A 23,698-nucleotide genomic window follows, 5' to 3' on the forward strand; every position below is an offset into this window, starting at 1 on the left:
ATATATCATGTCTTGGTTATTTTACATGTCTGTTCATGACATTTGTATGGTGGTGTAAAATTCTGAGCCGTGCACCCTCCCTCCCTCCCTCCCTCCCTCCCTCCCTCCCTCCCTCCCTCCCTCCCATGCATACCTATGAAGGCCAGAGGTTGATGCCTGGTATTTATTTGACTTTAAAAAAGTGTGTGTGTATGTGTGTGTGTGTGTGTGTGTGTGTGTGTGTGTGTGTGTGTGTGTGTGTGCAACATGTGCAGGATTGCTTGGAGAGGCCAGAAGAGGTCACTGGATCTGCTGGAGCTGCGGTTACAGGCATTTGTGAGCTACTTGACATGCACTTGGGAACTGGTCCTCTGGAAGTGCAGCAGGTGCTCTTCCCCACTGAACCACTCTCCATCCCTCTGCGACCAGATCCGTTACTGAACCTTGACCTCATTGATCCAGCTAGGCTGGCCAGCAGTGAGCTCCGGGAATCCGCCTCCCTTCACCTCAGGAGTAGGGTTAAGACAAGTGCTACCGCACCTAGCTTTTTATGTTGGTGCTGGGATCCAAACCTGAGACCTCTTCCTTGCAAAGCAGGCACTTCCATCTTCCCATCCCCGCCCTTGTTTCTAAAACTCCTAAAACTATCAGTAATTCTCAATCCTCTTTTCTGCAAGCTTGCTTAAAAACAAAGTGCTTATTTCTGCTACAGCCTCAAAGCCATGTTCCCCTTCTATGACTGGGGAGTCTTTAAATCACACAGCATCCTTTGGGATATGGCTCATTCTGACAGCATGGACAGCGTGATTGCTCTGTAAACAAGAAACATAATGACCTTCATTAGCAATGGTAAAGACAGAGCAGCCAAAATGGTCTTTTTTGCAGTAATTCAGGCTGGATTTGCCCAGTGAAATAGTTCCCAATGATCAGTCTGGAAGTTGTGCTGGTTACACGCAGCCCGAAAGGCTGGGTCCACATGCTGTCCCCACCCAATGACAGTGCCTCCTGGGGCCAAAGGAAGCTGGGTACTTCTGGCAACAGCTATTCTGCTTGAAGGCTGTCCACAGAGCTTGGAAATGTGTGGTGTATCTCAGTGGCCATACTTGTCAAACTTCATGAAAAGCACAATGATTCCTTTCCCCACTAACGTGGCCACTACCACCCAGGGCCACCATTTATAGCTAGCCCGTGACCTGAAGCTCACTAACACCATTCTAGAAACATTTAAAGACTCCTTCACGAAGCCACCACCTTTCAGGAGAGAGGAAACCATGGATGCCAATAGTCACCTTAACCAAGATTCTCCAGAGTCCGTGATATAGGCAGAAGACAAGGCCATGAGAGCTGCTGTGGGTTTAAGGAAAAGACTAACTGCCTAATGTCACAGCAGCTCTAGTGACCGTCCACATCTCCTAAGGCCATTCTGACCTTCACACCTGGCTCTTAGGACACAGGGAGGGTGCTCTGCTCAGTTACCACTCGCTTCGTGAGTGGCCAGGAAGAAACAAGGTCTCTTATTCTTACAGACTATTGCGAACTTCAAATTCATATAAACATGGCTGAGAGGTATAATTCTTGCCCCGAAACCTTGATTTTCCACAGTCTGGAAGGAAACTTCTGAAGTCTTCAGCATGTGCCTTTGTGTCCTCCAACACAGGGTAGTAGCTGATTTAACCTATCCCTGAGGAGTTTTGGTCTCACCCAAGCTCCGAGTCCACAAACACGATGCCCACAGTGGACAAGGGAGATGACCTGCCAATCTATGCTGAAATCATTGCAGGCCCTTGAGGTCAATGCTGCCAGAGGACCCCTATGGTTACACTGGAGAATGGTGGCATAGGTGATGGCCTGTGGAATGAAAGGCTACGTCTGCGGGATGACTTGGGGGGCCGACAGGAGAGCCTTATTGCAGAAACTAGATAATGGATGATACCAAACGGAGTTGCTCTCTTACTTTTCATTTTAGACATACATTTCAGTATGTTTAAAACTTCTCATCTTTTGGGGCTGGGGACTTAACTCAGAGGCAGAGCCCTGCTTAGCTGTATTAAGTCCTGAGTTTGATCTGCAATACCACAAAAATCAACCACCTTTGTACCTTTTAAGGTAAATTATTAGTGAAACTGTGAGTGCCTTAGAGGCTGCCCACTCTAAGATATGTGTTGGCCTTTCACACTCCATGCACTTTTATAGCTTCTACACAGCCCAGCAGTTGAATTTTCCTGCCCTAATACGGTTTGGGATACATCTCCCTGTTGGGTAAATGACATTAAACGGAGCTGTAACCTGATTATTAAAAACCAAGCAGTTGGAGCTGGGGGATGTAGTTCAAGTGGTAGAACACTTGCTTGACATGTTAAAGGATTGGGTTTGGTTCCCAGTATTGACAAAACAAATGTCTCCTTTACAATACCCCTTTTGGTATGCAGGGTGGATACAGCTCTTCCAACCTGAATACCAGAGGTTTACTATTTCCACTTATCACTATCAATACTACAGCGCTGCTTTTTAACGGATTCCAGGACCCAAACACTTTTCCCTTGCCATAGAAATTTTTGTTCTTTTTCTTTTTTTAAGACACAAGCTCTCCTGTAGCTCAGGCTGGCCTTATTCTCCCTCCTCAGCTTCCCAAGTGCTAGGATGATAGGCCTATGGCACCATCACAATGTTTTTTGTTACAGGATTTTGGATTTTAGGTGAATCGCAAGCCTACATTTTTCCAAAACAACTTTAGCTGACATTTCATGATTCTAGATGTGGTAGTTTGAAAGAGAATGCACCCCCCACCCCACCATTGGCTCATATGCTCAGCCCTAGTTGTTGAACTGTTTAGAAGGACTAGGGGGTGTGGCCTTGTTGAAGGAGGTGTGGCCTTGTTGGAGGAGGTGTGGCCTTGTTGAAGGAGGTGTGTTACTGGGAGTAGGCTTGGAGGTTTCAAAAACCCACACGAGGTTGAGTCTCAGTCTGTCTGTCTGTCTGTCTCTATTAATCTCTCTCTCCTAACTCCCTCCCTCTTCACCTCTCTGCCTGTTGCCTGCAGATTAGGATGTAAAGCTCTCAGGTACCTCTCTCCAGCAGCATGCCTGCCTATCTACACCACATTCCCTGCCACGATGACAATGGACTAATCCTTTGAAGCTGTAAGCAAGCCCCAATTAAATGCTTTCTAGGGCTTGTCTTGGTTACGGTGTCTCTTCATAGCAATAGTAACTAATACACCAGGCAAAGAGGGCTATCTACGCATATCATCAGCCTTTAGTTGCTAAACAAGACCCTTCCATGTAGGCCGGCAGAGGCCGCCACTTTAATATCTTCCATGACATGAAGACGACGCCTCTACAGTTCCTTGGTAGGTGAGTAGGGGTAAGGATGGGAATCAGGTTTTGACAGATACCACACTGTGGATTAACAGCAATGGTCTCTACCGCCAACACACAGAGCTCAGCTCAGCCAGAGTCCCTGTTCTGTATGCTCTTTTTGACTTACATCTAGAATCCATCCAAGATACTGCCTTGCTCAGGGCCTCACCATACTTGGATTCAATCTCCACAAGCCGTTTCTCCATAATTCCCAGTCTCCCTCCCTCCATCCCACCTCTGAAAAGGCCATATAACACCCTCCTCAACTACAGAACACTTGGGTCAAGGAGCGGGCTGTATATACAAGAGGGGCATCACGGTGCTCTCTCTCTCTGTTAGTGCACTCGCTGATGTCCATGTAATCACCAAACTGCCTGGATCCTTTCTCAGACATCATCCCCACCATTCAGTGATATGTGACCGTACTCTGAGAACAACGGCTTCTGTCCACAGAAAGACTAAAACTTCAGCTGTCTGTGCCAGTGTAGGTACCAAAGCACACTTCCGAACCTCACAAGGGAAGCATATTTCGAAACAACCACTCCAGTCCTGTTCACAATAGTCTCCCCACATAACAACAACTTACAGTGTTTGAAAACTAGCCAAAATAATCATGGTCAGAGACGGCCCCCCAGTTAAGGAGGCCACCCTTTGCAAAAATGATTTTGTCTCTGAAACCCAGGCTGTGCCTTTAGAATAAATAGTCAGAGAAATGCAACAGGGAGCTAAGTCAAACTGGCAGGTGGAGGGAGAAGGGGCTGGCATGTGCTACCACGTGGGGCGGGAGGCCCAGCACTGTGAAGACCCTAACAGCTGCAAAGCAGCACGGCTTGCGAGCTTTGATCAGTCTGCACTCTATAAAAAGGTATTATTACCGCTCCCAAAATGGCCATGATGACTCTGCAGCTTACGGCTGGACACACGCAGGTGCCAGCTTCTGCATGTTGGATTCCAAAGCATTCCACAGCACTACACAACACAGTCATTTTTATGGCTGTTCAGAAATAGAAAATACATCCTATTTTTGAAGCATGTAAACTTTCTTGCCAGAAGAGTTCCACATAACTTACCCTGAAAAAACATACTTCCTTGCCCATTTTAATAATTCGGAACAGCCCTCTGCACATGTCGCCTAAAAGTGCTAAGAGAAACTCATTGTGTTGCTTCAACACCAAATCTATCAAAATTCAGGGCTTGCAAAAACAGAATGTACCTATATCTAACCCATCAAAAATTTAATTTGATTTCATAGTATATGTGTATGTCAAAACACCACATTGGGCCGGGCGGTGGTGGCGCACGCCTTTAATCCCAGCACTCGGGAGGCAGAGCCAGGCGGATCTCTGTGAGTTCGAGGCCAGCCTGGGCTACCAAGTGAGTTCCAGGAAAAGGCGCAAAGCTACACAGAGAAACCCTGTCTCGAAAAACCAAAAAAAAAAAAAAACAAAAAAACAAAAAAACCCACATTGTATATCTTTTTTTTAAAAGATTTACTTATTTATTGTGTATACAGTATTCTGCCTGCATGTGTCCCTGCAGGCCAGAAGAGGGCACCAGATCTCATTACAAGTGGTCGTGAGCCACCATGTGGTTGCTGGGAATTGAACTCAGGACCTCTGGAAGAGCAGTCGGTGCCCTTAACCACTGAGCCATCTCTCCAGCCCCTGTATATCTTAATAGAGTGTTTTGTTTTTATTTTTTTAGTCATGCACATAACTTCTCGGCCTTTTGACTGAGATCAAGTGGAGTCACTATTCTCGTCAGTGTGATATTGGATGCACCCCTCTATCTAAGAATGATATATTAAGTGTATTTTCAGAGAAGGAAAATGGAGTAGCTCGTTATGTCCACTCCACACACTGGCTCGGTACTGTAGTAGCTCTAGGAAGGGTGTTCCCCATCTTACAGTAAAATCAAGTATAATTTAAAGAATCTTGCAGGACCCACAGGCTTTAGCTGCACTGAGTTATAGACGTGGAGGTAGCCATGTGGGACGTCAGAACTCCCCCCAATGGAACAGCTAATCTGGACAGCAGGGTCTAGAGAAGTGCAAACACCTGGTCCTCAGCTCTAGTGCCACGCTCCCTGATCCGTGGCTTAACATCTCTAGACCAAGATCCCGCTCAGCTACAGCCTGGCCCCTCCGTTACCATGCATGATTACTATCCGGAAGCGCTCCGTGAGTCAGGAGTTTATTATTGTCATTGCTAACAACTCTCTTCACCTGTGGCCCTGCAGGGCTGGACAGAGGTCAAGTAGGCCGAAACCTACCAGAGAAACTGGTTACCTACAGTTTGTGCTATGGGCTATTTTCCTGAGGGCAGGAACTGTCAAGAGGAGGAAATCACTTCCTTCAGATTTATTTTCCACCCACCATTTCTCCCTCTCCTCTTGCAGTCATCCCTGTTCAATATGGCGGCGGTTCACTTTCCAAATCTTTACTTTGCGTGGACTTCAGCTTGAGACTCATTTCCGCAATGGGGTGCCGCACCTCTTCCTGCGGATGCCCCACAGATGGCTCAAATCCAACGTGGCTAGCCTCTCCTGAGCACCTGTCTCCTCCCACAGAGCCACACCTCGACAACGGCACCAGACCTAGCCAAACGGCAACCAGTGATCTTATAGAAAGTCAGAGTTTTAGATCCAACAAGATGGCTCAGGAAAAAAGGCACTGGCCACCAAACCTAGTGACCTGTGTTCGATCCCCAGGACCATGGTGGAAACAGACAATCAACTCCTACAAGCTATCCTCTGCCCTCCACATGTGCACCATGGCATGATGGCATGCACGTGCATGAACACACGCGCACACACACACACACACACAAACACACACACACACACGCACGCACACAGAGAAGGGGGGGAGGGAGAGAGAGGGAGAGAGAGAACAGGAGACTCATAATAAATTAAATAAACAAAATTTATAATTTTTTAAAAAGCAAATGCAGCCTTCCTGCCAGCTATTGTGACTAAAGAATTGGATTCTGCTTCCCTGACTCTCTGTGACAAAGACATCACCATTTCCAGTTTGGTTTACCGGTCAACTCTTCCCCCAGATCTGTCACATCCCAGCGTTAGCCAAAATTTTGTTGCCAGAGTTTCCCCACAACTTGTGTCTAGCTTCTGCCATCATTTCTCAGGAGTTCAATGAAGTTCATTAACTCTGGTCTCAGGCGCCTTGCTGATCAGGGGTTTGCAGCCTTTGTTCCGGTGTTTTGAATGGTCTGCGTTGGATAAATGCCTCAAGTGCATCTTCGTACACACTCCAATGCTGCCACCGAGAGCTGCTTTCCTCCTTAGCCAAACATCCCCACAAATGCTCCAAACTCGTGCAGCTGGCATCGTGGCTGAGGAAGGCTGCTGCCTCCTCACCCTGAGATCAGCCACTGGTCTCAGTGTTTCGGCTCACTCACTGTTTCCCTGAGCTGCAGTCCATGGTTTGCTAACGTCTGTCCTCACCAATCAATTAAGTGCCATCCACTTACGCAGTCTTTCAACAAAGGTTACTGTGAACAAGAGGAATTCTGCAACTCTGGAGCCCAGTACAGAGCCCGACAGTCAGGCAGGGCTAAACTGATATGGAGGTACTACGGACATACACTGTAAACATCCTCCTCAAGATACCCACGCTTTCATTCTGTTCATGGGTGCTCTTTGCTCAGTCCTTCTGTGTAAGAAAACCATTTGCCATGGTCTGTTTGCAAAAAGTAAAAACACTTTTAAACAAAAACAAAACATTAGACGTTAAACATGTTTTTAAAAGACGCTAACATCGCAAGAGCTGAAACTCAGTACCCAGATTTAGAAGTTTCAGTGTCCCCATTTCCTGGGAAGGAATTTATGTTTCAAATTCCCTTCCTGCTGAAAGGAGTCCGAACCAACGGCGGATTCAGAGTGTGTGTGGAACATCACAAAAACACAGGTCCATAGCTGCCGCCACCGTGTGCGGATGTGGATAGTGACGACTTGAGGGCACAGTTGAGTAAACTTTGTGAATATACAGAACCAGCCAGATGGTTACAATTACATCTTGGCAACACAAATCTTGATTTCAAGTAAGGGTGAAGAAAAAAAAAAAAAAACCAGCCAGAAAACAAGAGCCTCCTCACAAACCACACCACACAGCTGTTCCTGGTGTGTGCCACATGCCAAATCCGACTAAACGTCCAAGCTCTAGGCCCTCCTGAAATTTGTGGCAAGTAGAGATTTTTGATACTGGCTTTGACAATAGACAGAAGCAAACTAAAAGCTCTACTTTGGGAAGACTCAGCTTGTGGAAATGAAACACAAATTTTGGTTATGGTGTGCCCCAAACAGAAACCTCCATGACAGGACATGTCCATCTTCATTCACATCACTCATGGTTTCCCAGGGGCGAACGCCACGTCACTCACTGTCTGCTAAAATCAACAGGACACTGACTGGCCAGAACTTCTCCATTAGTGCATTTTTCTTCCAGAAGCAGGCTTCAAAAGTAACTCAGGAACAATGCACACCTTTACATATTGGAGCTGAAATACCACCTAAACCAAGAAGGGCTATTTTTGAAAGAGCTAAAAATGAATGAGCAGTAGAGCATCCTCCCTGCTCACAGAGCATGTATCTTTAGACACAATCTGACTCTTCAACCAGCTCCTTTGATTCTGATCTCTGCTGCTGTTTGTTCAGCAAGACCAACAAACTGGGCAGAACACACACACACACACACACACACACACACACACACACACACACACACGGCCTCCTCTGGGGCCCTCCTCAACACCATAAATGCAGGCTCCCTACGGCTCCAGTGATGTGGTCTGGAGCCATTCCTTAGTGGCTGGGAGAGGAGTCTCCTCCGGAACACTAACTCAGAACTGACAGACGCTGTAATGGAGGGGATGTGCGTCTCCTCCATCTGGCAGCAGGCAAAGCTGCCACACCACCGGGCTGGCAGTCCCCGCCTGCACTTGGACACGGAGCTCACTGCCAGAATCAGGGGAAACTCATCCGCTCCAGTCAACACTGTTCAGATGCTAGACAACCTGAGATGATCCAGACTCCAGGGACAAGTAGGACAGGCCTCCAAAACCCACAAACCCTTTCTTGTCTCCTTGAGGGGCTGCCAACACTTGGTGTCAGGCTGCCCTGCCATCATGTCACAGCTGGGAACCCTTCCTTTGCTCTCTTGTCTGCTTCTTACCTAAGGCCTTATTTCCATCTCTGTGCTGGCCTAAAATCCCCGTCTCTTCAAGGCTGAATTATTCAAACACTCTTGGCTGGCAGATCAGATCCCTATCAACTGTCCAGGCAAAGTCACTTTTTATACATTTTAATAGAGGTAATGTGGACTCTATGCCATCAACTGCACACTTTCTAGATCAGCATGATGGCAGTGGGGGTGGGGGTCCCCAATCTTGACACTTGTGACAAGTTAGGCAGATAATCTCCTGTGGTAGAGGCTGTAGAGGTTGGTAGGAAGCATTCACAGGCCTTGAGTGGCTAGAGATCATTAGTATTTCTCAACTTACCTATAATAATTAATAAAAATGTCTTCAGATACTGTCAAATATCCCAGAGAGACAGTTATTCCGTTGAAAACAAATGCTTTAGGGTTTTCTAACCTTGGATGTCTATCCCAGCTAATTTCCCAGCAAATGCCTGGTTCTAGAGTCACAGTCAACTTTCTCTCCATTTAGTGAGGCCCTCACATACAACTTAACTTTCATCTTTGTGGGATATGTTCACCAGTTTACATCAGGAGGTGGGAAGGGATGGGACCAAGGAGGAGAGGCCCTCCTCAGACCCCCACCCCCACCCAAGGACCATCAGTGAAGACTAGTAGGCATATGTCAAGGAGGCCCAGACTGGAAGCCAGGGCCACAGTGAGGAGCTACAGTGAAGAGTAGGAGAGGATGAGAAGGCAGATGAGGTAAAGCCCCTGACACAGAAGGGTCTGGAGTTCCAGGAAAGGAATCCAGTATTGGAGTCTAAATCAGGGCTTGCACATGGGCAATGTCAGGAAGAATGGAGCTGATTTTGGAGGGTAATGGAGCCAAACATGCCAGTGGCAGAACAGAGCCCTGGGGCCTGCAGACACTACCAGAAAAGAATGCTACTCAGCTTCTCTTTTCCCAGGGCAGGGATACGCCCTCCCACAGGAGGAGTTAAGGGACATAGGTCATGTTCGGAGGCTCCAGCGACAGGGTCCAAATGAAGACTGTGTCGCACCCACATCTTCTGTCCCCCAGTGAGGGTTGATCTTCAGTTGCTCAGTGTGTATGCTGTCAGTTAGCTCTGGGTTTTCTTTCCTGCGAAACTGCAGGCTGAGGCCAGGGACATGCTCTAAACATCTTCCAAATGCCCCTGAACGTGGCGCCAAGTTCCAGGCTGGAGCCTTCTAAATAAAAACTTGTTGGTATGAGATGAGTTGGATAAGAAAATACAACAGTTAAAGTTTCTGAAGCATTCTATTATTCTGTTTCAAAAGAGCTCTAACAAAAGAGGGCTATGATATCTGACCTTTACGAAAACAATTTATAAAAAAGGGAAATTAGCCATGTGGAGCTGAAGGGGCTTGTGAAGAAAAGTGGGGCTCAATGCTCACTTGCCTAGTCTCAAACCTTTTTTTTTAAAGATATTCTTTACCTCTTTCCATAGTGGATGGCAAATGGTAGGAAAAACAAGTTTTCTCTGGATAAAGTCCTTGCGAGCAGAGAGCAGAGAACAGCAGACTTCTTTGCTGGAGGTGGTCTTTCCTACCACCAACTCAGAGCAGAAAGCCACAGCAGGACATCGGCATGAACGGGGCCTAGTACCAGGAGTCCCTTTTCATTAATGGAAGGCAGAACACCAGTGCCTCCCCAAAGAACCAGACCCACACTCATCCCTAGAAACTGTGATTATAAATGTCCGTAGTGACGAGACTCCGTAGGTGTGACTGTGAATGCAGCTAGGCACATTACCAAGGGGGTCTGCTTATTTGATTTGGTTTAATTTTATAATAAAATCGTGGGGGTGTATATGTATGTGTGTGTTCATGTATGCACACGGGCAGGGGCATATGCACACGTGTGTACGTACATGAGGAGGCCAGAGGTTGACATCAGCTGCCTCCCTAAATCACTTTTCACTCTGTCTTTGAGAACCCGGAAATTGCTGACTCAGTTGGGCTGGTTGCTAATCACTCCTCAGGAATCTGTCTGTCTGCTCTCCCACCCAGCATTGGTGTTACAGTTGCAGGCCGGCTTTTACTAGGGTCCTTATGCTTACTCAGAGAGCAGATCACTGACTGAGCTATCTCCTGGCTCCCTGGCTCTGATCTAATCATGACACTTAAAAACTGTCACCTTTCCTCAGGGGAGAGAGAGAGAGAGAGAGAGAGAGAGAGAGAGAGAGAGAGAGAGAGAGAGAATGACCATGTGACCAGAGGAGAGACATGAAGCCACAGAAGGATTTATAAGCTACAAACTATGGAAACAAGGAATGTAGGAGGCTCTGGAAGCTGGGAATTCCCCCCAGATGCCAGTCAGGAATAAAGAACAGATTCTGTCTACAAATGCACATGACTGAATTCTGCCAGCGAGGGGAATGAACAGGAAATGGATACCCCTAGAGCCCCCAGAAAGCAGTGCGGGCCTGCAGATACCTTTATTTCAGCTTGTGAGACGGCTTTTATCCATCATGCCTACACACTGTAACTAGATAGATGAGCTGTTTTGACTGAGCACAACTATGGCACTGTGTTACATCCGAAAGAGAAAATTAAGACAACAGCCTTAGCAAAATTCAGAGACACCGCCCCTCCCAAACGTGTTAAGATATAAACAGGCATTACACAGAACTGAGACGCAGACGAAGCGGTGCCCCTTTTGACTGTGAGCAGTTTGATTCCATTGGAGCATTCACAGGGACTGTACCTCCCGCCAACAGGACAGCAATGACAAAGTCACCGTGTGTCCTTTCTGGGCAATAAGACAGTTAAGTACATCTCAACAAGAAAGCGCACTGGGGCATAATTAACTAACTTTACTGCAAGTTCCGTACAAAAAAAACCGTGTACTTTTCCCTCAAAAGAGATGGAAAAGAACTTTACGTTAAAAAACAGGACCAAGATCTTATTCAAAGATTTACTGGGCAATTTAGCTATCAGGTTTAACATTATTATTATGAAAAGAGAGAAGAGAATGAAAAAAAAATCTTTTTTAGAAGGCTCTGCTTTTAAAAGCCCTGGGATAGGTTTGACCTACTGACCTCCTTTCTTATCTGCTGAAAATGTGTAATAAGAATGTCCATCTATTTTCTTATATCAGAAGAGCATGAGCTCAGAAACAAGTGCAAGAGGCATATTACATTAAAAAATTTTCAAAAAAAAATCAAGCTTCATGTTCTAGTATCAGTTAGAACAGACTATTTGTAATGTGCATGGCGTTCACCTTTCAAATGTTTATTGCACAATTACTAGGCATTTGCCGGCATCCTTGGGTCAAAGAAGGCAATGTAAGTCGTTAGAAAACCTGGCAAGTGCGTGACAGATCTCAGTGTTAAAAATGAAAACACACAGAGCAGTGGCTGGCATGCATGTTCTCAACTCACTGCTGAGAAGAAAAGAATGAATGCACACCACCAGTGTGTGCAAAGTGCAAATAATGTGGCTACTTTTACACAAACTTGTATGAATGCCACCTCTTCTGAGGGGCATGCGGAAAACACTGCAGTCTGAAGACTTGGGGTCAGCAAGCTCATAGTCAGGAGACTGGGCGCAACTGGGTTCCTCTTTGCAGGCAGTCTGAGAGTACATGGCAAACAGCGGGTCAACCTGGCAAAAATGACACTTTCACTGGGCGGCGGTGGGGCACACCTCTAACCCCAGCACTCGGAAGGCAGAGGCAGGTGAATCTCTGTGAGTTCCAGGCCAGCCTGGTCTACAAAGTGAGTTCCAGGACAGGCTCCAAAAGCTACACAGAGAAACCCTATCTTGAAAAACAAAAACAAACAAACAACAGACACTTTCACAGTGTAAAGGAAGGCAAACAAACATACCTTTCTTCACACTAAAGAAAACTGAGCATTACACCCACATGTCTCTAGTTTCTCCTGTATCTTACCCCTTCCTCCACCTAAGCATAGACAATGAAGACCACACATGCTTCTGTCAGCACCATTCAAAGATCAAAATCATTACAATAAGAAAATTACAATAACCAGAATTCCAGAAACATTGGCAGCATCAAACATAACTCTTATGGCACAAAAATTACTATAAGTCCAAGAATTTAAATAGTATTATATTAGTTTTCAAAAGAAAATGACATGAAATTGAATTTGATACAAAAAATGTCTAAACAGCTGCCCCCATTTTTACTTTTTAAAAACTTGCTAACAGACAGACAGACAGAAAAGGGGATGACACGTGTAGGGCAATGAATCTTGATCGGTAGGATAATGTCTGTTTTTCAATTTCAAAAAGTTGTTATAGAAATGAATTTCTTAAGATTTATTTTATTTTTAATTATGTGTATATGTACGTGTCTGTATCTGAGTATGTGCAAATGTGAGTGTAGTGTCTGTATTTCAATTTCAGAAAGCTTTTAGAGAAATGAATTTCTTAAGATTTATCTTATGTATGTGTCTGTATCTGCACATGTGAGTGCAGGCGCCCTCGGAGTCCAGAAGAGGGTGTCAATCTTCATGTGAACTGACTGACCTGGGTGCCAGCAACTGAACCTGGGTCCTCTCAAAGACTAGCATGCACTTCTAACTGCTGCTCCATCTCTGCAGCCTGAAAGTGAACTGTCCATATTACTTTTTCATTCTTTTCTTTTTGCAATTTTTTTTTGTTTTTTTTTTTAAGATTTATTTATTTATTACGTACACAGAAGAGGGCGCCAGATCTCATTACAGATGGTTGTGAGCCACCATGTGGTTGCTGGGAATTGAACTCAGGACCTCTGGAAGAGCAGTCAGTGCTCTTAACCTCTGAGCCATCTCTCCAGCCCTACTTTTTCATTCTTATATTCCATATTACTTATCATATAGGTTGAATCCCATTTCATGAAAGCAGTGAGGATAAGGGTACACAAAGGCTTTGTATCTGCACAGCAAAGAGGAACCCCGCAACTTAGAAAGGTACATTTCCATGAAGGCCAGTAGCACCCCAGGATGGACGCTAGAGGCAGAAATGGCCACAAAAAATTCACAAAACCCGAAAAAGTCAAAGGGAAGATAAAGAAGCTTTGATGGGGGGTGCTGGCATGTCCTTAGTTGAGGAAGGTAAAGGATCCTATATGATTTCTTGCATAAAAGAACACTTAGCACCAAGACACAATGTGTGTCTTCACAAGAAGCAAGAGGGTGAGTCACTTCAAACTGCAGAGGACCCCTCAACAGGAAGTTGAGGAGAATCTGCTTTTTTCTCTCAAGTTTCTAACTGGGCAAAACTTTACAAAACATAGTTTTTCAGAAATTAATGAGAGGCACTCCAATGGCAGGACATATTCTTTGGAAGTGGGAGAAAAAAACCAGAACACTCCAACCTGAGGGGCCTCTGTGTATGGGGGGCGGAGTGCTGGGGATGGATACCAGGGCTCGTGAAGGTTGCGCGAGCACACCTCTTACCCTGAGGAACCGCAGGCGGAACTTACGTATATTTGATTCCTCTTGTATCGCTGGAATAAGTTGTACATGATGGAGCCTCCGTGGAGCTCGGTCAGGGAGGCCATGTCATCCACGCCCTCCTCATTCATGGGGTGCATGGCGGTCACCTTTTGGTGGGTGATTGTGCTCTGCTTGTAGGTGAACACCTGAGGGTAAGAATGAATTGAACAGTTTAGTCTTCAGTAGACGACTTCTTCAGAGGTGCCCAGACTGGTAAAACAACCTCAGTACAAACAGTCGACATTTTAGAAACGCATTTTTTTCCCCATCTTCTTTATGGCATCTATATATTTTCTAAAGGAAGAAATTATTTTGACAGCTGCTAGTAAACTTTAGAAGACATTATATGTCAAGTATCAATCATCCTTGGGGACTCACAGTAACTTTAAATTCATATTTCATTCCTCTACACCGTTCTTTAATGGGTATAAATCAGGGAACTAAGCATGGGCTGGTGAAATGGTTCAGTGGTTAAGAGCACTTCTTGCTCTTGTGCAGGACCCAGGTTTGGTTTTCAGAACCTGCACAGACACTTCCAACCATCCATAACTCTAGTCCCAGGTGATCTGATGCCCTCTTTGGAACTCCAAGGGTACCAGGCAAAAGGTGGTACATATACATACAGGCAGGCAAAATACTCATGTAAAAAAAAAAACCATAAATCTAAAAAACATTTTTTTTTCAAGACAAGGTTTCTCTGCATAGCACTGGCTGTCCTGGAACTCACTCTGTAGACCAGGCTGGCCTCGAGCTCACAGGGATCCACCTGCCTCTCTGCCTCCTAAGTGATGGGCGTCACCACCACCCGGCAAAACAATTTAATATAAATAAATAAATAAATAAATAAATAAATAAATAAATAAATAAATAGACTAGTTTTTTGTTGTTGTTGTCTTTTTTTGTTTTGTTTTGAAAGACAGGAACTTGGTCTCCCTACAGCTTTATTCTGGATCATCTGGTAGCTTCAAAGCTTCACAGCCAAGATCTTTAGGTGTTATATTAAGTCATACTCATTAAGTATTAATCAAGTAAATATTCCCTCCATCCGCTACAAGACTGCCATAAATCATTACATCAATATTTAGAAAATGTAACCAGTATTCCCTCTCCATCAAGACATGTAACATGCATGTGTTCTTTATCAGATGGTATGCCTTATACTTCCAAACAAGAGTAATGAGTGATACATACGTATAGTGGTAGCATGTACGTCAAATGACACTAATACTATGTGGCTCATTATTAGGGTCAGCACATATTTCTGAAGCTACTGTAAGTGATCACAGAATTAACCACAGCAACTTATGGTCTGTTTGTTGACCAAGTTCAACCTGCTTTACACATAAATGCACCTATGAAAGTGATTCTCCTATGGAGTCCATATCCTCATTTATGCATTCATAGTTTGGATCTGGTTTTGCAGTATAGGGGATCAAACCCAAGGTCTAGCAAGGGCTCTACTACTCAGCTACTTTCTCAACCCCTACTAGTTAATAGATTTTAAACCATGCAAGCTTCCTTTAAATAAAACAAAACTGCCAAAAGGTTATTTTAAAAAGAATATAAATACCATGAGAAACTTACAGCCTTCACACACACATATGTACATATGCGTTCACATGAAGCCATTTCTGCCGTGTTTGAAGAAGTTTTTGATTTGGGATTTGAGAATTAATATCAACCAGCTGTCTACATTGCAACAAACGGTACATTCTTACACTGGAAAGTACAAAAATGCCAATCCAGTGGTTTTGGTACAAATGGCATGCTTTATTTTTCTAGAGAAAAAATAAACTTCAATAGTGGTACTTATGCCAGATGTACTGGGAAAGTTGGTCCAAACCAGCCCTGAGAAAGTTCCCCAGGCCAGTACAGGGACACACCCTTCCCTCCTGAGGAAGAACCACTCTTCCCAGACGCTGTCTGGCAGACATTCACCTGAGGAGGGGGCCAGGTTTCCCTGCCTCAGGTGGTGGAGGGGCCCACCCTGCTACGGGAGCACCATGAGCTGGACAGAGACCTGGGGATGCTAAGGGAGTAAAAATGGGGTGAGCCACATCCAGGAAAACAACTCTGAAGGTTGTTTTCACAAGGACATTCCAGAGACAAGAAACGCATGCCTGAGTCATAACCACCAAGGAAGAAAATTCAAGAAACATGTGCCAGCAATGGATGTAGTCTTGGAGCAACCTAGAAAAGCCCTCTGCCCTTCGCTAGCTTGCTTCCCTCTGGGATGTCAATCCAGGTAGGTGTTCCAGAAGCACCCCAGGTGGACAGGACACTCTACAGAGAGGGCTGATGAGGGTGCAAGGTAGAACTTGCCTAGCCTGGACAACTCTTGCTCAGCTGAGGAGTGGATGGGAGGGTCTTGTGCGGTCTTTCAGGAGGCCTTGCCTTCAGAACTTCAAGTATCCGTCAAAAGCAGCCCTGAGAAATGGCTCCAGACTCTGCAGCCTCAAAACTCCTCCGAGTTCAACACAAGTCACCTCCAAAGCTCTTTCAGGAAAGAAGACAGTCTTAAAGGCAGCACAACCAGTTCCTACCCCAGGCCCTCATGCCCAACCAGCATCAGACCCTGTCCAGTGCAGACACTTCTTCCTAAAGCTCGTCACTCTGCATACGCTAAGCATCCCAGAATCTGAAGGCAGACATCATTTCAATATTAAAATTTTATGTGTTATATTGATTTTGCTTTCTAGAAATAACATACATTTTTAATAGTCACACATACCTATATGCATATTTATTAATGACTACATCTCCATGTCAAATGTAAATACTTCTTTGTCTCTTTTTATTTCATTAGGAAAAGCAAGGCCTGAGCCCATATGAGAGATGAGAGCTAGGCACAGTCTCAGGGAAAAACAAAAAACAAAGCAAAAACCTAAAAAACAAAATGGCCTCCAATTATCCATAAAGTCCCTACCACTGACTTCCTCTTATTTCCAGCAGCCTATAGTAGGCAGAATACAGACAAATACCCATTCCAGGAGTGTGAAAATCCAGAGGATTAGAATGATTCTTTCTCATGACCTCAGGATAAGAGAATCGGAGAGAAAAAACTTACAGAATTAAAAGGAGCTGTGAATACACAGAAGGATCTTCTGTTGAGATAGAGTGTGGCAGATGCTCAAAGCCACGAGCATTTCCAAGGAAAGAAGTGCAGTGGTCCAGAGCGTGCCTTGGAGGGAAAGATGAGGACCACTGCCTATCCAGGGGTGGATTATCACTGGCAAAGTTCCTAGTCCACGATCCAGCCACAGAACTTAGAAATTCAGAAAATCCATTCAAGGGAATTTTTTTTTTTTCCTGGTGTGTAACAGGCAGTGGGGACAGATTTTATATCCCAACTTGGGCAAAGTCAACAAATGCACAAGACTGACAGTTGATATTGACTATCAACTCTATGGGGTCCAGGAAGGGGGAACGACCGCTGTGAGAGTTTCCACAGGGGTAAAGCAGAAGTGGGAAGATACACCGTAAGGGGTAGCACACATTCCCTGGGCTCGGGTTCTAGACTGCATAAGGAGAAAGGGAGCTGAGCACCAGCATTCATGTCTCTCTATTTCCTGACTGTGCATGTCATCTGACATCATGATTCTGCCATCATGTTGCCCCTTCCATGATGGACCTACCCCAGTACAGTGAGCCCAGCACAAACCCTCTTCCCTTAAGTTGCTTCTTGAGAAAAGTAACTAATACAAGTAGATATATAGTACCACTGATGTCTATAAAGGCAAAAGGGAACAGAAAGAAGGGCCAAGACATAAAAAAAAGTTGTTTTAGGTCAGATGCTCTGGGACAGCCTTGCTGATAGGTAAACATCATACAAGAAACCCCATGGGGGTGAGGGACAGAGCCTACTCCTTGCACTGTGTTGTCTGAATGCATTACTGGATGAATAAAGAGCTGATTTAATTTGGGAGGATTTCAAATCAATGACTGACCCACTATGTCATTCAAGAAATTCTTTATTGTGTGCACGTCTGTGTGGGTACACATGCATATGGGGACAAAAGAAGATGGCTTCGGTGTGTCTTGCACTCTTGCTTATTTTTCTTTTATGTTCTTTCTCATGAAACCTGGAGCTCACTGATTGTTTAGACCAGCCGGCAGGCAAGCCTTGGGATCCATCTCATCTGTTCGTCTGACCCCAGGGATGGAGTTACAGATGCATGCACCATGTACAACTTTTCAGTGGGTGCTGGGGATCTGAACTCGGGTCTTCATATTTATGCAATAGGCTGACTGAGCCATCTCCCAGGCCCTCAGTATTTCTTGAACTATCAAAAGCCATTTTTATATATAGCAATTAATCAGGTATTGGTTTTTTGAGAGTCTTCCTAAACAACAAAAAATGAAATTGTAAGTTTAACTAATATAGTTCTTTTTACAAGATCTTTTTTCCAGAGCTGTTTCTGGATGAACGGGGGAGGGGAGTGTCACAAAATTAATAATAAGATGTTTTTCTAAAAGAAGTCAGAAAAAAAACTGAGTTACATCAATAAAGCAAACACCAGGAGAAGGTGGTGTGACTAATAAACACAAAACGGGGTCAGCAATCAGCTGACCTGAGTGTGATCCTGGGGACTCAGGCAGTGTTCAGACAGCCAGCCATGAGGATGTAACGGTAGAAGGGAAAAGGCAACTCTCCAAGTTGTCCTATGACCTCTACACACACACACACACACACACACACACACACACACACACACACACACACTAAATAAATAAATAACTGTAAGGATTTAAAAAAGACAGAGAAATAAGAAAAATGGGGAAGAGGAATAGACAGGAAATCAACTAAGAGAAATGGAGCCTTGGAGCAAAAGAGCCCAGAAGAAGAAATATGAACCAATGGTCATGAGAAGACCAGGCTGCCAAGAGAGTGGGACACAAGAAACCAATCAACATGATTAAAAAACCAGTATGCAAGCAGAGAAGACATGGCAATACTGATTAGACAAAAATTAATTAATTGGGCCCTTTATTTTTAAGCTTAAAGCAGTACAGATATCATAGAACACCTCTTCCCAAGCTTTTGTGGCCATTTTTTAGAGCAGAATAATATTAATAGATTACTTTTACTGATGTCATTAGGAGACATCACCCACAAAGCCTACCTTTTCCAACTGAAGTGAATTAAAAAAAAATCCTACCATGATCAACATAGGACGAATGGATCATGGCAACTTCATCTCATAATAGCCTGGAATTTCTTTTAAAGCAGCAGATCTCAGTTTTCCTCCCAAGGGTCATTTGACAATGTCTAGAAACATGTGTGCTTATTATAGCTTGGGGGAGAAGAGGAACAGGGTAGAGGCCAGGATTGGTGTGAACACACAAGCTATGACCCTGCCTGAGCACCAAGGCAGAGCCACCTGGATGGAGAAGTGTCCCAACATCTCCATGACCAGATGTCTATGCAGACACCCAAAAAAACTGATGACAAAAAGCCAGAGCCAATACAAAAGGTTTTGAGATACAGTTATTCTATGCAGTTCTGGCTGTCCTGGAACTCACTATGTAGATCAGACTGGCCTCAAACAGAGCTCCACCTGCCTCAGCCTCTTGAATTCTGGGATTAAAGGCATGTGCCAAAAATAAACACTTTTTAAAAACCACTAAAGAGCCGGGCGGTGGTGGCGCACGCCTTTAATCCCAGCACTCGGGAGGCAGAGCCAGGCGGATCGCTGTGAGTTCGAGGCCAGCCTGGACTACCAAGTGAGTTCCAGGAAAGGCGCAAAGCTACACGGAGAAACCCTGTCTCGAAAAACCAAAAAAAAAAAAAAACAAAAAAAAAAAAAAACAAAAAAAAAACCACTAAAGAAGAGCTGGAGAGATGGCTCAGCCATTAAGAACACTTGGTACACGTGTGTGTGTGTGTGTGTGTGTGTGTGTGTGTGTGTGTCTCCATGGAAGTGGGAAGCGGGTATCAGATCACCTAGTGCTGTGGGATGTTCTGTATGTCAAATATGTTGCTCTGATTGGTTAATAAATAAAACACTGATTTGGCCAGTAGCCAGACAGGAAGTATAGGCAGGACTATCAGAGAGGAAAATTGAGAGAACAAGAAGGCAGAGAGGGAGACATGGCCAGCCACTGCCATGACAAGGAAGATGTAAGGTACCCGTAAGCCACGAGCCACGTGGCAAAGTATAGGTTAATAGAAATGGATTAATTTAAGATATAAGAACAGTCAACAAAAAGCCTGAGCCATTAGGCCAAACAGTTTAAATAATATAAGCGTCTGTGTGTTTATTTTATAAGTGGGCTACGGGACTGCTGGGGCTTGGTGGGACCAGGAGAGAAAACTCTCTAGCTACAAATGGCGCCCAACGGCTCGAGTTTCGGGACTGGTAGGGCTTGGCGGGAGCTGGAGGGAAACTCTCCAGCTACAACCTGGAAGTACAGGCAGTTTTGATCCGACTGACATGGGTAAGGAGAATCAAACTCAAACCTTCTGGAAGAATAGCAAGTATTGTTAATCGCTAGGCCATCTCTCCAGCCACCTTCAAGTTTTTGCTTGGTTTCGCTTCACTTTTTTGAGATAAGGTCTCACTATGTAGCTCTAGCAGACCTGGTTACAGACCAGGTTGGTTATGAATTCAGTTATCTACCTGCCTCTGCCTCACAAGTGCTGGGATTAAAGGTGTGTGCCACCACTGCCTGGATTAAAGGCTTGTACCTTTAAACAAGTTGTTTTTAATCTTAGAATAGTGTGGATATCACATGAACATGGCTCTCTATGCTTATGTGGAAGTTTTTATAGTAGAGAGTGATATTAACAGATTCCTTTCATTACAAGCAACAAGGATCTCATCATCGTTCATCATCACCATCATCATCACCATTATCATCATCATCATCATCATCATCATCATCATCATCATGCTGGTGGGTTTTTGTCAACATGACACAAACCTAGTCATATCTGGGAGGAGGGAATCTGAGTTGAGAAAATGCCTCTATAAAATTGGACTGTAGGCAAGTCTGTGGGGGCATTTCCTTAATTAATGACTGATGTGAAAGGGCCCTTCCCACTGTGGGTGGTACCATCCCTGGGTAGGAGGTGACCCAGGAGTGCATAACAGAGCAGGCTGAGCAAGCAAGGAGAAGCAAACCAATGGGCAGTAGTCCACCATTGTCTCAGCATCAGTTCCTGCCTCTAGGTTCCTACCCTGATTTCTCCAAATGAGGTCTACCCTGAGAAGATGCTGGTGACTTAAACAGTGCCCCCCAGAACTGACAATCCATGGAGAGAAAGGAAAGTGAAGCAGGCAACCTAAGCCCATGAGCAGCTGTACCGGGGCATTTCCCAGTATGGGAAGGAACCATGTGAAGCAGATGGTGGACAAGGGGCCAGCAGATACAAGTGAGAGGGCTGGCATAGGGCAGCCCTCAAATTGAATGAGGCTGAGGCAGGGATCAGCAATAGAGAACGGGGCTAAAGGGTCCTTATGCCCTGCCTCAGTGGTTGGCTTATGACCTGCAGTGACTGAGAGCAGTTTAAGTGTCATGGAGGGAATAGACTCTAATATAAACAGTGACAGAGACTGTTTCTGTAGAAATGAGAAAGAAGACAATTTTTACTACAAAATAACATCCAATGAAACCAACCATTCTAGAATCTCCACAGGAAAGCAATTTCCTTAATCTCTTCTAGAAGTGATTGTCATAAACACTGTTGCCCCTCTCCCCTCCTCTTCTAGCCACAATTCACACACCACCCTAAATATCAATGAGGACACACACAACACATTCACACACCACCCTAGTTATCAATGAGGACACACATAACACATTCACATACACACAACACTAAATATCAATGAGGACACACACAATACATTCACACACCACCCTAATTATCAATGAGGACACACACAACATATTCACACACCACCCTAGTTATCAATGAGGACACACACAACACATTCACACACCACCCTAATTATCAACGAGGACACACAACATACAAGAACAGGACGCTGCTCAGCTACGGATGATGACCTCATGTCTGCAGCCTTTCTGATGATGGTTTGCAGACAGGTGGACAGGATCAGGTGTCTGAGAAATCACTAACACCCAAGAAGCTAATCTGTGAGCAATACACCTGCGGCTGGAGATGCAGGGCCACGTGATAACTCATATGTTTGTCAATCAGAAGGCCATATGCTGATCCATCCCCTCTTAGACTTAGGAGTGAACCTGTACAGCAATAGTTAGAATGAATAGTGACCCTCCCCCCCCATATCAGCATATTTATATTTTAGGGAAAGCCAGCACCCCAAACTGAATTTATACATAAGGTTAGAGAGTGTCTTTTAAAAAAAAATTAAGAGACTTGTGTACAGGTTTCTTTTAAATTTAAGTGGACAATAATGACTACATCTTTTTGAGGTGCGCGAATAAGACATCAGTTATGCATTTACCACACACACCAGCCATATCAGGGTATCCACTAAATCTACCACCCCAAACTCTTACCATTTCTTAGTGTTGCTAATATTCAAAATCCCTTGTCCTTACTATTTGAAATATACAATTAATCATAATTTTCCTCCTGTGCCACAGAGTTACCAGTTATCCCCCCACTGACTGTGTTCCTGTGCCTATGGACAACCTTTGATGCATCAACATCCATTTCTCTGAAGTACCAAACCACACAACTTGACAGTCACAAAAGAAAATGCTAATAATTTCTAGAGAGAATCTTCAGGTCCGCTTCAGGCCAGTCTCCTCACACTGTAGAACTGTGTGTGAAGACAAAAATTGCTGTATGATAATGTTTTCCTTATTACAAAACTATACTAAAACAAATCCATGGAGCAACTGTACTCCGCAACCACATACTACAATACTAAGTTTACATTTTATTTTTTTATTTTTTGGTTTTTTGAGACAGGGTTTCTCTGTGTAGCTTTGCGCCTTTCCTGGAACTCACTTTGTAGCCCAGGCTGGCCTCGAACTCACAGACATCCGCCTGCCTCTGCCTCCCGAGTGCTGGGATTAAAGGCGTGTGTCACCACTGCCTGGCTAAGTTTACAATTTAAAAGCACGCACACTCACTAGCAACTTGGGCACTGATTCTAGATAAATGGAAACTTCTGTTTGCACAAAAAAACTCACACATGGCCGGGCGGTGGTGGCTCACGCCTTTAATCCCAGCACTCGGGAGGCAGAGCCAGGCGGATCTCTGTGAGTTCGAGGCCAGCCTGGGCTACCAAGTGAGTTCCAGGAAAAGGTGCAAAGCTAAACAGAGAAACCCTGTCTCGAAAAACAACAACAACAACAAAAAACAAAAACAAACAAACAAAAAAAACCCAAAAAAACCTCACACATAAATGCTCACAGCTCTATTCTTGATAGCCGAAGCTGAAAAAAGGCAGTCCGGGAATATTCCGTGCTGTGTGTGTGATGCTCCGTCTCAGACACCCCTGAAATGACAGCATTATGCCGCACAAAGAGCAGAGTGGGACTTCATGAGCTTAAGGAGGGACCAGCAGGAGGGCAGTGAGTTGGCAGTGAAGGGCAACTGAGGGGTTGAGGGGTGGGTGCCTGGGCCCTGTGAAATGCCCTGGTACCCCTCCAGGTCTCAATGTCCTGCTGTGCCCCGTTCCCCGGGTCAGCTCAGTTCTCCTCTGGGGAGGAGACGAGCCAAATGGTTCCTGGGAGCTTTCTCTGTAATTGCTTACAAATGAGTGTGGATGGAAACT

The 23,698-nt window shown here is 44.8% G+C and overlaps 1 protein-coding gene and 1 non-coding gene across 2 annotated transcripts in view; one reads left to right on the top strand and one right to left on the bottom strand.

Annotated features, from left to right (window-relative positions):
- Positions 1 to 23,698, bottom strand: part of Myo10 (myosin X) — a 214,098-nt gene that overhangs the window by 104,842 nt on the left and 85,558 nt on the right. Inside the window, exon 3 of the mRNA XM_059276708.1 lies at positions 13,967 to 14,125. Coding sequence (XP_059132691.1) covers positions 13,967 to 14,125 — 159 coding nt within the window. The remainder of the gene's footprint in view (positions 1 to 13,966; positions 14,126 to 23,698) is intronic.
- On the top strand, positions 5,051 to 5,239 carry LOC131922067 (U2 spliceosomal RNA). Its single transcript, XR_009382184.1, has one exon. It is a non-coding gene; the product is annotated as a U2 spliceosomal RNA (small nuclear RNA).

Source organism: Peromyscus eremicus, chromosome 11 (assembly GCF_949786415.1).
Source record: "Peromyscus eremicus chromosome 11, PerEre_H2_v1, whole genome shotgun sequence".
In the NCBI taxonomy this organism is placed as follows: domain Eukaryota; kingdom Metazoa; phylum Chordata; class Mammalia; order Rodentia; family Cricetidae; genus Peromyscus; species Peromyscus eremicus.